Source organism: Juglans regia, chromosome 9 (assembly GCF_001411555.2).
Source record: "Juglans regia cultivar Chandler chromosome 9, Walnut 2.0, whole genome shotgun sequence".
NCBI lineage: Eukaryota > Viridiplantae > Streptophyta > Magnoliopsida > Fagales > Juglandaceae > Juglans > Juglans regia.
The window spans coordinates 8711777-8728132 of record NC_049909.1 but is presented as its reverse complement, the minus strand read 5'-3'; the positions used below and the strand labels follow the sequence as shown (position 1 = coordinate 8728132).

General features: G+C 32.0%; 1 protein-coding gene across 1 annotated transcript; it reads left to right on the top strand.

Moving 5' to 3' along the window:
• The first annotated feature begins 5015 nt into the window (after positions 1–5015).
• LOC109004357 (ABC transporter A family member 7-like) lies at positions 5016–15358 on the top strand. Its single transcript, XM_018982890.2, has 18 exons — positions 5016–5247; positions 5811–6192; positions 6299–6378; positions 6523–6667; positions 7522–7641; positions 7730–7854; positions 8980–9138; positions 9989–10151; positions 10234–10359; positions 10467–10550; positions 11248–11606; positions 12126–12326; positions 12694–12803; positions 12906–12990; positions 13367–13495; positions 13656–13761; positions 13974–14062; positions 14708–15358. The coding sequence occupies exons 1-18, from the start codon at positions 5170–5172 to the stop codon at positions 15005–15007; spliced, it is 2841 nt and encodes a 946-aa protein (XP_018838435.2). The 5' UTR covers positions 5016–5169; the 3' UTR covers positions 15008–15358.
• Positions 15359–16356: the final 998 nt, after the last annotated feature.

Genomic DNA, 16356 nt, shown 5'->3' with positions numbered 1-16356 from the left:
TATCAGTGAAAGGGTACTCTAGTAAATTTGGTTGTAGAGGGAGAAGGGCAAATTAGTCATATAGATTGTAGTGACAGTGACGTGGACGTGGCTTAGTCAAAGATCTGTGCATAGAAAAGTATTAGGTTGTCACCATCAATTTTATAGTTACTTAGTGAACAAGCAATCCACTGCCCCACTCTACTTCACCCAGTCTTTATTATTCATTTATTTTTATTACCCATTTGAAATTGCTCAAAGTTGACTTGTGTACGTTGGGAGATGTATTATACTACTAGCCGCGTGATCGGATTGAATTGTGCGGATAAAATATTATTAAAATATTTTTTAATATTAATATTATTTTATAATTTAAAAAAATTAAATTATTTATTTTATTTTATTTTAAAATTAAAAAAAATTATAATGCGGAGTTGAAGATCAAACATACCAATTAATCATTACTCCTGAGACTTTAATATTCTATTTGAAAATACAATTATTTTTGAGATTTTTATATATATATATATTTAAATATAAAATATTTTTAAATTTTAAATATTTAATTTTTTTTATTTAATCATTATTTAATTATTATAATTTTCTTAAATTTTTAAACAAAACACAAAATATAAAAAATAATACTAATTTTTCAATTTTTTTTAAAATAATTATATTCAAATAATTTTTTAATTTAATTTTTTTTTCTTATTTTTCAAAATCTAATAAAATATTATAAATATCCAAACAGATCTTATATAAGAGGAAAATATATAAAAATGAGACAAGATAAATATGATGATCATTATAAAAATCAAATCACCTGATAAGATAAAATCTTTTAAAATTATGAAAATTAAAACTCTTGATTTAGATAATAATGAATTTGATTTGATATTATCTCTAAAGTTAATACGCAGTATTATTAACAAATTAAATAGCCATGGTAGAGTTATAATGGGTATTTTGCCTAAGAAAATGAAAATGAAAACTCGTGATTTTGGAAAGATGATAAGGAAATATTACCTTGTAGTGTATAATTAATATAATAAAAACATTTATAATCGTCTTTTCAACGATACATCTATTATCTATAACTCATTAAACAACCAATCAATGCAAACATATCACCCTATTAAAAATGAGATTTAATTTTATAAAACTGTCATGCATTTAATATAAAGTTGTAAAATAAATATAAGAGAATTCTAAGTTAATCATTTTCCACTACTTAGTTTTGATAGTACATTATTATTAAAATAATAATAATAACTAAATTAAGAAATAACAATAATCAAATAAATAAAATGAAATAAATAAAACACTTCCCATTGAACTTGAAATACTTTTCCAAACTACAAGACAGAGAAATAATGTGATCCCCCGATTGTCACTAAGTTTGATCTTAAGGGCTTATTTTATTAAGAGAATTGATCCGAGTTTTGTGTAATGCATGTAAACATGATAATTTTATTTGAGTTAGTCTATATACAATTTTCATTTGGGGACTGTTCATGAAACCTCATATAGTTATATTTTTTAAAAAAATTAAAATTATAATAATATCCTTTTTAAAATGATATTTTTTTTTCTTTTTATCTCATTCATTAATGAGACTGCACACGCAGCCCCTCACTCTGGAATATAAATAGAATTTTTCTTTTTTTTTTATGTGATTTTTTTAACCTACTTAATGCTTTTGAAAGAATCGCCATATATATATATATATTGTTGTTTTTTTAGTTTTTGGTTGTTTGAATAGTAAGAAGTTGTGTAGAATTTTTCATCTCTATTGTCCACGTTATAGCGTTCAACTTGCAAGCAATGGTAGATCAGTTCCTTCGCTACAAGTTTCAGACGACGTTTGAAACTGACTACATATGTCATTTTCTTTACTCGCTAGATCGAAGATAGATTTCACGCATTTTTCAATTATCTTTTCGTCATGAATCTATTAAAAACAAGGAGTCTTCTATCTCTATTTCTTATCTTTCATTTAAATAATAACATGACTTGGTCATGATAGACTCGCGAGTATATATTGATTTGTCTAATTTCCACGAAAATTACAAGACAGAGAAATAAACCTAATACCTAAACCATGCAATATTTAATAAATTTTTATTAACATTAGAAAATATATAATAATAAAATAAAAAAGTGGTACGACCCACACACCATCGATCCCTTTCTTCGTTTCTAAGTCTTAGAATAGCTATGATTTTGATGTTTTTAACATACGTCAATTTAAAATTTTAAACAAAGCTGTCGTACGTCGTTCAAAAATAATAAATTCCTCGACCAATAAATAATGTACATATATTAATGTATATATCTCTTTCTTCAAACTTAAGCTCTAGAATTTGAACGTGAATCTTTTTAATGGATCATATGATAACTGCTAATTAAAATAGTATAAGTACATTGAATTGATTGTTTGTGACCAATCCCATGTTTTTTAAAATGTATTATCAAATATTCATTTTGTAATTTTTAACAGGAACAATTTTATTTACAAGTTAGTATAGAGAACAAATCATTTATATCATCGCCGTGACATAATTTATTTTATAAGATTTAAATTTATAAAATTTTCTTACAAATTAAATACTATCATATCAGTAGTATACAATATACTTTACACCAACTTATGGATAGAGTTTTTTTTTTTTTTTTAAACAAACTTTATATTTGAACGAAGATGCCGACTTCAAAAAATAAACCACAAAACAAAGAGAGAAAATTCTCGATCAATAAATAATGTACGTACAAGTAATCTCGTTTATTTTTACAAATGAGATGATATGAGATAAAAATTAAAAATTAAATAAAATATTATTAGAATATATTTTTTTAATATTATTTTTATTTTAAGATTTGAAAAAGTTGAATTGTCTATTTTATTTTATGTGAAAATTTTAAAAAATTATAATAATTATATGAGATTAAATAAATTAAAAAAATTTATGAAAAGAAACGAGGCGTGTAACACTACTCAACTACAAAATCAATTGAATTGAATAAGTGCATTTAGAACTTGAATGCGAAATTTTTTAAGGGTACGAGAAACTACAATCTCAATTGAATAAGTGCATTAAGTTGACTGTTTGGTGGCCTATCTCATGATGTTCTTGGAAATATCTCATTGAATTTGAACGAAGTTGTCGTGTTTAAAAAATAATAAGTGGGCAACAAACTAGAGAAACTTCCATTGATAAATAATACTATACAATCCACACATGATGCACTATCTCTCAATGTTTTGAATACCGTACCGGATGGCGTACCGGTCAAGACACTAGAATGAAATATTTCGGTACCGGTATCGTTTCGTGTACCGTTTCGGGATAGTCGATATATGAATAAATTATATATATAAATATATATAACAATTATATTCTAAAATAATAGTTTATATATGAATAAATTATATATAAATACATACATACATATAAATTATAAATAGTCTAATCTAAATTGGGGGTCAAAAAATAAATTTGTAGTTTGAAAAAATGAAAAAAAAAAAAAAACATAGGCCGATACGGCCGGTATTTTGGCCGGTACAGTATATATCTAGTACCTGTACCGGCCGAACGGCCGAAACGAAAAATTTCGACCGTACCGGCCGGTACGGTACGAAATTAAAAACATTGCTATCTCTTTCTTCAATTCTAAGTTTTAGAGTTTGAAGATTAATATTTTTTAAGAGTGCGACAAATTATAAATAAAAATATTATTTGTATTTATAATTTTTACTTGCATAATAATATGTACGTGTTGATGTATCAACTATTGATATAATGAACATTATGAAATTCAAAATTTAAAATTTAAATTTAAAAATAAAACTGATAAAATAGATCTTCTGCGTACGTAAAATTGTAAATATATATAATACTATTCAACTACAGAATAAAATAATATATATTAAGTTGATTGCTTGTGAGCAATCCCACCTTCTTGGAAATATCTTAGAATTTGAACAATACTTCTTGTCGTCAAGGGCTTTGGCTTTCCTCCTGTAATGGACATCTCGTTATTAAAACTATAGGTTTACACGTCACTAAAAAAAAAAATAAAAAAAAATAAAGCATGCGAGATCAAGTTTGACCAAATAAAAATGATATACATACGTTACTTTGTATTTTCTTTGAAATTGATCGTTTTGGCATCTTGCACAAAATAGGAAGTCTAATATATAGTTTTTATAAATAAAAGAGATAAAAGAACAAAAGAACAAAAGCTGGGGGAGAAAATTTGTACCAAGATGACGCGTTGGGATGACTCTCTGATCTGTCAATTAATTGCGTTTTTTTAAATAAGAATGATATTAATATGCTTTCTCATTTTATCTCCTTATTTTAATTATTTATATATATATTTATTTTTAATTTTTTTTTTACTGATTAAAAAAATAACTATTATGATATGAATAATATTAGATACAGATATAAATGGTGTAATTACTGTACATTTATTTTAAAAAAATAAAATCTATTATTAAGAAATTAATTTTTTTATATAGATTTTATATTTACTCAATTTTTTTTAAAAGAGTGCGTAGCGCTTACATATTTTATGATTGTAAATATTATTATTTTTATTATATTAATATTTTTATTATATTTTTTAAAAATATATATTTTTTAAATTAAATAAAAGTATACAATTTACACCACCAGAGATAGACGAAGTTGACAAATTGAGAGAGTACATAATTGCACTATCCTTTTTGATATTTCGTCGAAAATATCAAGTACTTTGGGGATCATTTCGGCAGCGAGCAGCGGCCTTGGGCAACCTTGAGGACAGGTCACCATCAAGACTCAAAACCGAGTGAAGGGGCAACATAGTCATTAAAGAAGGGCAGTTTCGGTAGAGAACGGTTATCTACCAATTCATAACCATTTCCGAAAATTAATAAGAACAGCAGGGACAGTCTAGTCATTTAGGTCATGGAACTCTTCCTCTCTCACAGTGCTACCATTACGAAACGCTAGTGTGTGCGCGCATATATATAGACGTTGAATAAAATTTGAAAGTTGAGAGAAGCGAAACAAGTGAACAAAGAGGGCTTTTGGTTGGGAGAAATTCTTTTATTTGTCGGAGTTTCATATTTCCGACATCCACCGGGAAGTTTGCAACAGTCATATTTCCCCGTGGAGGGAAAGTCCGGTGGCTCCGGCTTCCATGGCGGACCCATCCCTTCGTCCTGCCAGCTTCTGGACCCAGGCCAACGCTCTCCTCAGAAAGAACGTCACCTACCAGGTCCCTTTTCATTCTCTCTCTCTCTCTCTCTCTCTCTCTGAGAGTACCACTACTTTCGAAATTATAAGAATTCGGAAAGAAATAAAAAGGTGAACGATAATTTTACGCTTGTTTTTCTTTGGTTAATTGTCGTTTGGAATGTCTATGTTCTTTTAAATTTCCTGGCCTTTTGATCCAAGAGTGGCTTCATTTTCCTTTTACCTTTTGGAAATATCTATCTTTTGGTTGTTTGACTTTGTGGGTTCTCTTTGATTAGCTTAATGGGTGGATATGTTGATCGCGTTGATGGTAGTTTTTCACATGGATATAAACCGACTTTGCTTATTATTCTTAAAATACACGGGCTTCAATCTGTCTACCTTATTTATTTGGATTATATTTATTAATAGAAAGCAACAAGATTACTAAAAAAACAAAACAATGTGTGTGCGTGCGCTTCTTTGTGGGCTTTACACTAAACAGCTGCAGCGTGCATATTCTGACCATTTTCTTGCTGAGTTTTGAAATCGTATCACTGTGAATTATATCTGTTGATATTGTTATCGTCCTTTGTTTTTCTTCAGAAACGAAATATCAAGACAAATATCCGGCTCATCTCTTTCCCTTTCATCCTCTGTATATTGCTTGTTTCCCTTCAAGCATTTATCAATAGTCAATTGGATAAACCTTCAAATAATTGTGGCTGTGCGTGTGTTGGTACAACGGGGGATGGACAATGTGAGAAAGTTTGTGGGTTGGAATATTCAGATTTGGATCAAGCTGCCACTTGTCCCATTCCTAACGCTCCTGAATGGCCTCCTCTATTACAAGTGCCATCTCCTGAATATCGTGCAGTGAGGACTGATTTTCTTCCATTTACAGACTTGCCAAACGAGTCATGCAGGAGTTCAGGGTCCTGTCCAGCAACTTTCCTTTTCACTGGGAATAATCAGTCTCTTGGAGAAAGTATATATATCTCTCTCACTCATGCCATCATTTTAATTTTGATTATTTGATCCAGTGAGAATATGAATGTTTTGTCTTTACTGACCCAAATCTTCACACATGATAGTTTTGGTTAAGAATATGGCTGTGACATCTCTCAATATCAACACCTCTGATGCTGTTGATAGCTTAGCTACTGGTGTTGCGGTAAGCTATTTCTATTTTTCTTTAATAACAAGTATTCCCTCTACTTGCTTATGAGCAATATAGTCACTATTATTATCTTGCTTCACCTCTCTTGAAATTTGTGTCAGTTATGCTGCTAGTTTGAATTTTTCAAAAATTTGTCAGGGCTCAGATACATATCCCCAGACAAACAATTTTCTTGATCCTGCTTTCTTTTCCGGTGTTCCCATTTATAATGTGCAAAGTCAGTGCTCTCCAAATTCTACAGTTTCTGTTTCCTTTCTGGAGTCGTCCATTCCGGTGCAAGCAGGTATACACCAATTGCATTTTTTGCTTTTCATAGATTCTTGTTTCTCTCCAATAAAATATGGGGTGCACATTCTGTATTGATTGACCTGGGTATAGGTATATTGTTGGAGATGCAAGTTCATGCTGCCACATTAAATTCTTGAGCATATTAGTTCATGAACAGATGGAGAATCAATACAGAAACATTTGTGTTCTTATGATTTTACGTTTAAGTAATCATGGTGAGTCTTATATTATTTATTTCTGTCCATGTAAGATTAATACACTAAGGCCTCATTTGGTTACACAGATTAGATGAGATGAAATGAAAGTTGAATAAAATATTGTTAGAACATAATTTTTTAATATTATTTTTGTTTTGGGATTTGAAAAAGTTGAATTGTTTATTGTATTTTATGTGGGATTTTAGGAAATTTGTAATGATGAGATGAGATGAGATGATTTGTGTAACCAAACGAGGCTAATTCTCATGACTTCTACAATAAAAAATATTTTCACATTGATTGTTACTAGAGCCATCCTTTCCCAAATTTGGCAGTTTTAGTGTTTACTGAACTGCATGTCCACCATGTTGGCATTGGTATAGCTAGTACCATATTGTCACTTGACTTTTCCCCTTTATTATATGCATGACTTAAAAATCTTTTGCATGGAATACTCTAAATTTTTGTTTTAGGATTTAATCCTTATTGTTAGTGTTTTTTTCCCTTTCCCTTCCCTTCCCTTCCTTCAGCTTTGGGCTAACCTATCTATATACTTTCTGTGTTCAAAATCCTGGTCCTTTGTACTCTTTAGAGCTTTAATGATATTTTCAACAAAAAAAAGTTTTATTTATTTGTTTTGCCTTCAATATAGAGGTACGTTGTGCCCAAGGTTTGCATTTGTGGCGCAATAGTTCTTCTGAGATTAACGATGAGCTATACAAAGGTTACCGAAAAGGGAATCCAGAGAGGAAGATTAATGAAATTGTTGCAGGTTGGTCTATTAGTAATATTGAACTGAATGGTATTGCGTTTGTAGTATAACATAGAGGACAATACTAATGGCTTTATTTTTTTCACAGCTTATGACTTCTTAAACTCAAATGGGAATAGTTTTAATGTAAGCATATGGTTCAATTCAACCTATAAGAATGACTCAGGCCAAACATCCATTGCATTGATGCGGGTTCCTCGTTCGGTGAATTTGGTAAATATATAGAACTTGTAAACTTCTCTGGTTTTCCTCCTTTCATGTTTTTTTTTTTGCATGTTTGGCTCGACTTTTTTGGATGTTTGGAAATGGCATTGGGCATTTGAAGATTGTATGAATGGTTGTTGGACAATAATCTCTTGGCAAGTACTAAGGAATGCCTCCGTGTTACTTCAGGCTGTGTTTATGTTTGTTTATATAGTTTAAATTCTCAATACGTTACAAATCTAGGCTTACAAGGAAAGATTGACTTGTTAGTGGAAGACCTTCTTAGAATGGGAATCTGCTCTCCAAACCCAGCTTCCCACTTAATTTCTAGATTTTATTGTCCAACTTTCAAGCATGATGGTGTTGTTTGTTCCTCTTCCAGAAATTAACCTCCAATATTTTTCTGCACCTTTTGGTTAGGTTGTTATCCAAGGGGGATTGCGTAGTTTTCATCAATGAGTAGCAGCTCCTATATCCTTAGCTATTGAGACTAAAACACTGAGGAAGTAGGCCTTGCTTACAAATTATAAATATAGGAACATGCATCCAAATATACACCTATCTTGGAACTATCTTTTTTCTCTTTTATAGTTGTTCTTGAGCTGTTTCTGGCCAACTATAACTGAGCTCGTATTATTTACTTGGTTCATGACATAATATGCCACATATTGTCCACCGATTGTCTTGCAAAGCCTTCTTGGATTTTTTATGTTCTTGAATAATTTGAGTTCATTAAAAAGGCTCCTTTCAGGAGATCATTTGCATATCATATGAGGATTGACCCCAAAGGTACATCTGCCATTACAATCAGGCTTTAAAATGACGTAAAATAACATGATTGTTTAACGTCTTAATTAGGGATTTTCTGTTCCATTATTCCAGTCTTAAAATGTCTAGCACCTGAAGTTTCCTAGATCTTGGGTTATGTATCCCATAAAATTATTCTATTCTGATGATATATAGCTTCAGTATACTTTTTTTTTTCTTCCTGTCCAAATACATTAATTCGCTTTTCAGGATTTTGTATATTCTGCACTTATGTACTTTTTTTTCTTAGTATGACTTTTTTGGTAAGTTAGCTGCATCAAATTAAAATATGATAAATGCTTACATATACAATCCTTACATTCACAGGCATCAAATGCCTACATCCAGTTTTTGCGAGGGCCTGGTACAAAAATAATATTTGAGTTTGTTAAAGAAATGCCCAAACCTGGAACAAAACTCAGGCTGGATTTGTCCTCTCTTCTGGGTACACTCTTCTTTACATGGGTCATTCTACAACTATTCCCCGTAAGTCAAATTTTCTTTATTTATGTTATGACTTGTTTGAATGTTTATTTAGTACTTTTTTTTTTCTTTTTTTTTTTTTCTGCTTTCATTTTTGTAAGTACTCAAGGCTTTAGGTTGTTGCAAGTTTTGTAAATTTCATCTGATTGCTATTACCCAGTTGATCACCGTTTTGATTTGAAGGTGCAAATAAAATTAATAAACATCTATATATCTCCAAACCTTTGCAACTTACATGCCTATTCAAATGTTTAATAACATTTTTTATAACCTATGTGAATATTATGTCTTTTTGTTGAGTAATTAGATCATCATTCAGGCTTTCTTTATGGAATGAAGGACACCTTACTATTTTTAGCACTACATAGCTCAGAAGAGGCAAAATGGAAGTAGAATTTGTCTTTAATTTGCATAAAGAAAAAACTTGATGTTCCCATGTTCCTAACAAAACAATGTTTTAAAAATGAGGCATATCTTTGATGGATGCAACAGTAGTTTTGTTAAGCACCTAGTTTGTTGGGAACAATAAGATAAATTCAAAATCTAGTGTCTTGAACATTTCCCGATTTCCTGTTATATCAGCTTCTTTGTATTGTTGACCTATTTCTACCATGGTTTATTGTATGATTTCCTAGTAACTCGAGGACCAGATGTGAGTAATGGCTGCAACCTTGGTAACTATTTTTGGGGAAAATGGTTGCTAGCTAGATCGTTATGTGTTTTGAGGGCCTAGCTCTATGATCACATATAATGTCAGATTTTTGTCGAATACTAATGTTGTACATTTTTATATATTTTTTTAATATTAAAATGTGAGTTATCTGCTCAATAATCACACTGCTTTTTGATGTAGGTCATCTTGACATCATTGGTATATGAGAAACAACAGAAATTGAGAATCATGATGAAGATGCATGGGCTGGGTGATGGGCCTTATTGGATGATTTCTTATGCTTATTTTCTTCTCATATCTTTTATCTACATGCTATGTTTTGTGATATTTGGCTCAGTCATTGGTAATCCATCTAATGCATCCAGTTAAGTGCTATTCATTTTGACCTTGGTTCAAGTTCTTTAATGCAGTTCACTTTGTTTCAGGTTTAAAATTCTTCACAATGAATGACTACAGCCTCCAATTTGTGTTTTATTTCCTCTATATAAACTTGCAAATTGCACTGGCCTTTCTTGCAGCTGCAATGTTTTCAAATATTAAGACTGCTGCAGGTTTGGTGTTAGCTATTTGATTTGATTTTTAATTTTGGATGAAATTTTCCTTTCTGTAAGCAATAGTTAGCTAACATACATGTCATGATCGAATACTATGATTACAGTTGTTGGGTACATTTGTGTCTTTGGAACTGGGCTTTTAGGAGGCTTTCTATTCCAATTCTTCATTCAGGATACATCATTCCCAAGTAAGTGGTAGCTTTGTGAACAGAGTATGTATCATGTTGTTTATGAGGCTTTACAGATAAATATTTTTTTCAATGAGAACTATGTTTGGATGGAAACAATATCTCTTCTGGGTGGAATTTCAAGGAAGATAAACTCAATTTTATGCCAAAAAAAAAAAAATGCTTAGATCTCCTCAGTAATGCCATTTTTGCTTCGTCCTTAAGAAAATGTATGGTGAGAAATAATTCAACAAGGTGCTGTGCTCACCCTCGTCCTCTCTAAGCTTAGGAATGCTAGCAGGATGATACTGAAGAACCTGTATTTAGAGAACCGGTGCATGAGGAACTTTTACATGGATGGTTGCCCCTTTAATGGCTATGTGTATGCATCTATGTTAGCAAATGGAGCCAGTTTTTTTCCTCCCTAAAATGAGCAAGTAATAAAGAGAAGCTTGCCATGCATGGGAACAGATTCATTCCATAGCTTATGCTGTCACATTTAAGATTTCAATAGAAATCTTTTAGATTTATGTAAGAGTGAAGATATATGATCGTCCACTCAAATTAGCAATCTGGTTTTATTAGAGTTGATATACCGGTGGTTATAATTTCTCTGTTAACTTGTTCTAACCCTAAAAGTCAGAATTTGGTCTTCTGCATTTGCTTTCCTTTGTTTTTCAATTTATTATACTCTTTGCAAAACCAATTTTTATTGTAGGAGGTGGGATCATTGCGATGGAGTTGTATCCTGGCTTCGCTCTGTTTCGTGGGTTGTATGAGTTTTCACAAGCTTCCTTCACAGGAGACTTTTTGGGAACTAATGGGATGCGGTGGGGAGATTTGAGTGATAGCGTGAATGGGATGGCAGAGGTCATGATTATCATGGTTGTTGAGTGGTTTGTTGTGATTTTCCTTGCCTTTTATGTAGATCAAGTTGTATCATCAGGAAGTGGAAAAAGTCGTCTATTTTTCTTGCAAATCTTCCGAAAGAAGACTTCATCTTTTAGGAAGCCTAGTTTGCGAAGGCAGGATTCTAAAGTCTTTGTTCAGATGGAGAAACCGGATGTCATTCAAGAGGTAGATTTTTTTGTCTCTAGTTTAGATACTTTAGTCTTCATTTATTGGTGTAGCTTGTATACGTCCCATGTACTTGGGCTCTGCCTATTCTCAATAATAAGTTTCTTTTTTACTGATAAAATAAAATGTATTGGTGTAGCTTAGGTGGTATTTATTGGCACTTGGTCAGTAGTCCAAAATGCTGGTTTATCTGGTGTATCTCTATCTCTAAGAGTTGTTGCAAAATGTTCTAATAACTTTGGAAATCCTTTAGGTGGAATCTCAATACAGTTGGAATTATTCATAGTGTCTCTTAAAGTACTCATACAATTTCACTTATAAAAAAAAATGTACTCGTACAATTTCATTTTCTTTCTTGTTTTCTTTTTTACGTTCCTTTTCTTCCTAATAAACTGTCTTGGATGCATGTCTTCACTTCATGTCTACTAAGTTGTTATAAGTTTAATGTTACACAATTTGATGTGTGCTTCCACACAATATTGATAATTTCCATGTTCCCTTTTTCTTCCCTTCCTCCAGACTGAGAGGGTCGAGCAGCTGCTACTAGAACCAAATTCAAATCATGCCATTGTCGTTGACAACATAAAAAAAGTGTATCCAGGAAGGGATGGAAACCCAGCAAAATTTGCAGTGAGAGGCTTATCTCTTGCCTTGCCTCGAGGGGAGTGCTTTGGTATGCTTGGACCCAATGGTGCTGGCAAGACTTCTTTTATTAGTATGGTCAGTATCAACTGCTTTTTTGGTCTTCAATTTATATACTCAATTCTGAAAAAAGTTTCTTTATGTTTTTCTTATATGTGGGATCATCAAGGCTCCGTATTTGTTCTCTGAAATAACTGTTTTATTTTTTATTTTTTTTTGGGGGGGGGGGGGGGGTTGGGACAATGGAAAATGCTTTGAAAATCTCATATTATGATTCTTTTTCTGCTGCTCATGAAATGTTAAATGCTTAGGGATGATTTTGTTGCTTCTGTTAATAAAACTGTGAAGTCATGCTAAATGGGGTTAAACTTTCCATGCTCACGCTTTCAGTCCTCTTCTGCTTTCTGAATTATTTGAAAGTTTATGTCCATGTGTCCATTAACAGATGATTGGTCTGACAAAGCCAACCTCTGGCTCAGCATATGTCAATGGTCTGGACATTCGGACTCAGATGGACGGAATATATACCAGTATGGGTGTATGCCCACAGCATGAGTAATCTTGATTCCTTCACTTCAGAAAAGCAATTCTTTTCTTCCTTCCCTGTCCACATTTAATGCAGCATTCCTAATATATTATTTCCTTCGACAAATCTAGTTTGCTATGGGAATCTCTTACTGGAAGGGAGCATCTTCTATTTTATGGAAGACTGAAGAACCTCAAAGGTTCTGCCTTAACACAAGTAAGTCTGTGTTGTTTGATTTGATAGTCATGGGGAGTTTCATGAGCGTGGCCTTGTAGTAGTTTTTCCCCCTCAGAAAATCAAGAAATAAATGCTGGCTTTGGACAAATAATCACTGATATAAAGGTGTATTTTGTGTTATTATAATTAAAAGGTTCATTAACCATCCATTGGTATTTAAGTTTGTGAATGGAATGTAAAGGGCTATAAGCTGAAGGTCAATCCACAGACCATGGATATGTATTGCAATTGTTGGCTCCCTTTCACTAGGTTTGATAGTTGTGAAGCTTTAGAAGGAGCAAACCTTTAGTTTTCTGCCTATTTCTTCAGCATAACTCTTGAATTCCTATTTTCTTATCCCATTTGGCTTCTGCAGGCAGTGGAAGAATCACTAAAAGGTGTCAATCTTTTTAATGGGGGGGTTGCTGACAAACAAGCTGGGAAATATAGTGGTGGCATGAAGAGAAGGCTTAGTGTTGCGATTTCTTTGATTGGTGATCCCAAAGTATGTCTACATCTCAGTTCAATATACTTTAATTTTGTTCTTTGTATTCAATAAGTATTACATGACCGAATAATTCAAGGAGGGACTTTAATGAGAAGGTCTTTGTATGTGGAAACTCCTGCCTTTCTTCTTATGGTCTAATTCTTGGAAATTTCACAAGGTTGTTTATATGGATGAGCCCAGTACTGGGTTAGATCCAGCTTCAAGAAACAATTTATGGAATGTTGTGAAGCGTGCAAAGCAAGACCGAGCAATCATTCTCACCAGTAAGCTTTCTCTCTCTCTCTCTTCTCGCTGCCTCTCTCCCCAACATAATTGTAGAACTTCAATCTCTAGAAACTGATTACTGTGATTTATATATCAAATGAACCTATTTTCCTCCTGGTTTTATAAAGTCCCATCCTTCTGGATTAGTTCTGCACGATGACACTTTGTTTTCGCGGTTAATCTACTGATAGAGCTTGTGTTTGCATTGCAGCACATTCCATGGAAGAGGCAGAAGTTTTGTGTGATCGATTAGGAATTTTTGTAGATGGCAGCTTGCAGTGCATAGGGAATCCTAAAGAGGTAACTCTACTTTGATATTATATTATTTGTATTATGTGGGTTCGATTTCAAGTAATCTCCACCTTAGTTTTATCCTGACACATTTGGACATATGGAGATACCATAAAAAACAGACCTTGGACAAAATAGTTATAGAGTTAAACTGCATCACCACTCCCTCGCTTGCTGCTGTGAATTCTTTTTGCATAATTGATATTTGATATCTTTTAAACTTTTAGCATGCCAATATCTATGATCTATTAGTACTTTGAGAAACATGCTAGGTACTTGGATGTTGCTGGAAGGCTATAACTGCAGAATCATGGTTCAGATGTTCTTTCATGTATCCTAGAGCACTAGATTTTCTTTTGAAACCCTTGTCGTTAGGTAAAAAAAGAAAAAGAATAAGAAAAATATTTCTGAAAGCAATACATGTAAATTTGTAATGAACATTAAGTTTTAAATATCAGTATGTTCGAACAAAGATACTGTATCAAACTGGATAGCTCCACCATGAGTCAGCTCCTTTTTTAGAAGTGGGCGAGAGAGGGGATTAACTATGAACACTACATATGGCTTCTTTATGTCAATGTTGATTTGGTTTGTATGTGAAATACTCTCAGTATTCAGTAACACTAGCTATTACAATGGTGTTGTGTTTGACAGCTTAAAGCTAGATATGGGGGCTCTTATGTGTTCACAATGACGACATCTTCGGATCATGAGCAAGATGTCGAGAGCATGGTGCGACATCTCTCCCCAAATGCTAACAGGATATACCACATATCCGGAACTCAGAAGTTTGAGCTGCCAAAACAAGATATCAGGATTGCAGATGTATTCAAAGCAGTTGAGAATGCAAAAAGCAGGTTCACAGTTTTTGCCTGGGGTCTAGCTGACACCACATTGGAGGATGTTTTCATCAAGGTTGCTCGTGGGGCGCAGGCATTCAACGTGTTGTCTTGATCAATATTCGATTTCTTCATTATGATTGCGTATTATTACACCCTTATTTCTGAGATTTATCGTTAATTATAGACTCCTGTATGCTTGGTTTAGCATGCAGCTGATCATGGTGTTGTTTACCATAGTGTTGAAAGTCAAATACTATTTTTTAAAAAAGAAAAAAGAAAATACCATATAATATATTATAACTACGATATGATTCTACTTGATCTATTTCACAATGTTGGTGCAGCATTGTTTATCAACTTTTGAGTCTATCATTTTGAAGAATAATGGCTGATCTAATATGATAGTTGATCTAATAGTGCCACATCAATATAGTGGATAAGACTGAGATGGGGTGTAGTGTACAACATTATTTGTATTTGATGATTCACTCTCGATTACTTTGTTTGACTTTATTGTAAATTCTAACGTTACAAGTGTTGAATAATAATTCTATATTAGTTGTGGATAAGGTCTTGGATATGTTTATAAGTAATGAACAATCCTCTATTGTATAATCGGTTTTATGAGATGAGTTAGGCCCATTAATTTCTTCATGGTATCAGAGCCTGCCACAGGACGAATGGGGGCTCACATTACTTATCCCGTGACAATGATCAGAAAAAATACTGACCTGCACGTGAGAGAGTGTTGAGGAATAATTTCATATTGGCTGTGGATAAAGTCTTGGACATGTTTATAAGTAATAAACAATCATCTCTTGTAGAATTGGTTTTATGAGATGAGTTAGACCCATTAATTTCTTCAGCAAGTGGCCCTATGTGGCATAGGCTCAAATACATCTGATAAAATTTGTTAGTTTGAGCTTTCTTGATGGATTCTTTATACTATCTTTTAAAATGCATCATCAAAAGTCACTTTTTCTATTTTATATATTGACTTTTATAATATATCATCTATCAGTTTATCTATTTTGTCTCTATATTATTTAAATATTCTTTTTTTATTCTTTTTAAATATTTCATTTCTACCAATAAATTTATAATATCCATATATTCTTTTATATTTGCAATTTGTTTTTATGTACAATGTAAAATAATTCAGTCCTATACACTCAAACAAAAATATATAAGCCAAATAAAATCAAAATATGAAAAAATGAGTTTAAAAATATTTCCAAGATAATTTTTAGAAGAAAATGAAATATGTGTTTTAAATGATGAACAATAAAAAGAATTTACTGACATGATAAAAATAAAAATAAAAGAAAATGAGAGAGTAAATGAAATATTAATAATAATAAAATTTTTATAGGATGAACAGTATCTTCTATAGATAGCGGGTTATTGTAACTAATTATTTTTTACAATTTCTTTTACATAATCGGATGAAACTCTATTTTA

Coding starts and splice junctions, on each gene's coding strand:
- LOC109004357 (XM_018982890.2), top strand. CDS start 5,170: ATGGCGGACCCATCCCTTCGTCCTGCCAGCTTCTGGACCCAGGCCAAC. Junction 6,379..6,522: donor GCTTAGCTACTGGTGTTGCG/GTAAGCTATTTC, acceptor AAAATTTGTCAG/GGCTCAGATACATATCCCCA. Junction 12,327..12,693: donor AGACTTCTTTTATTAGTATG/GTCAGTATCAAC, acceptor GTCCATTAACAG/ATGATTGGTCTGACAAAGCC.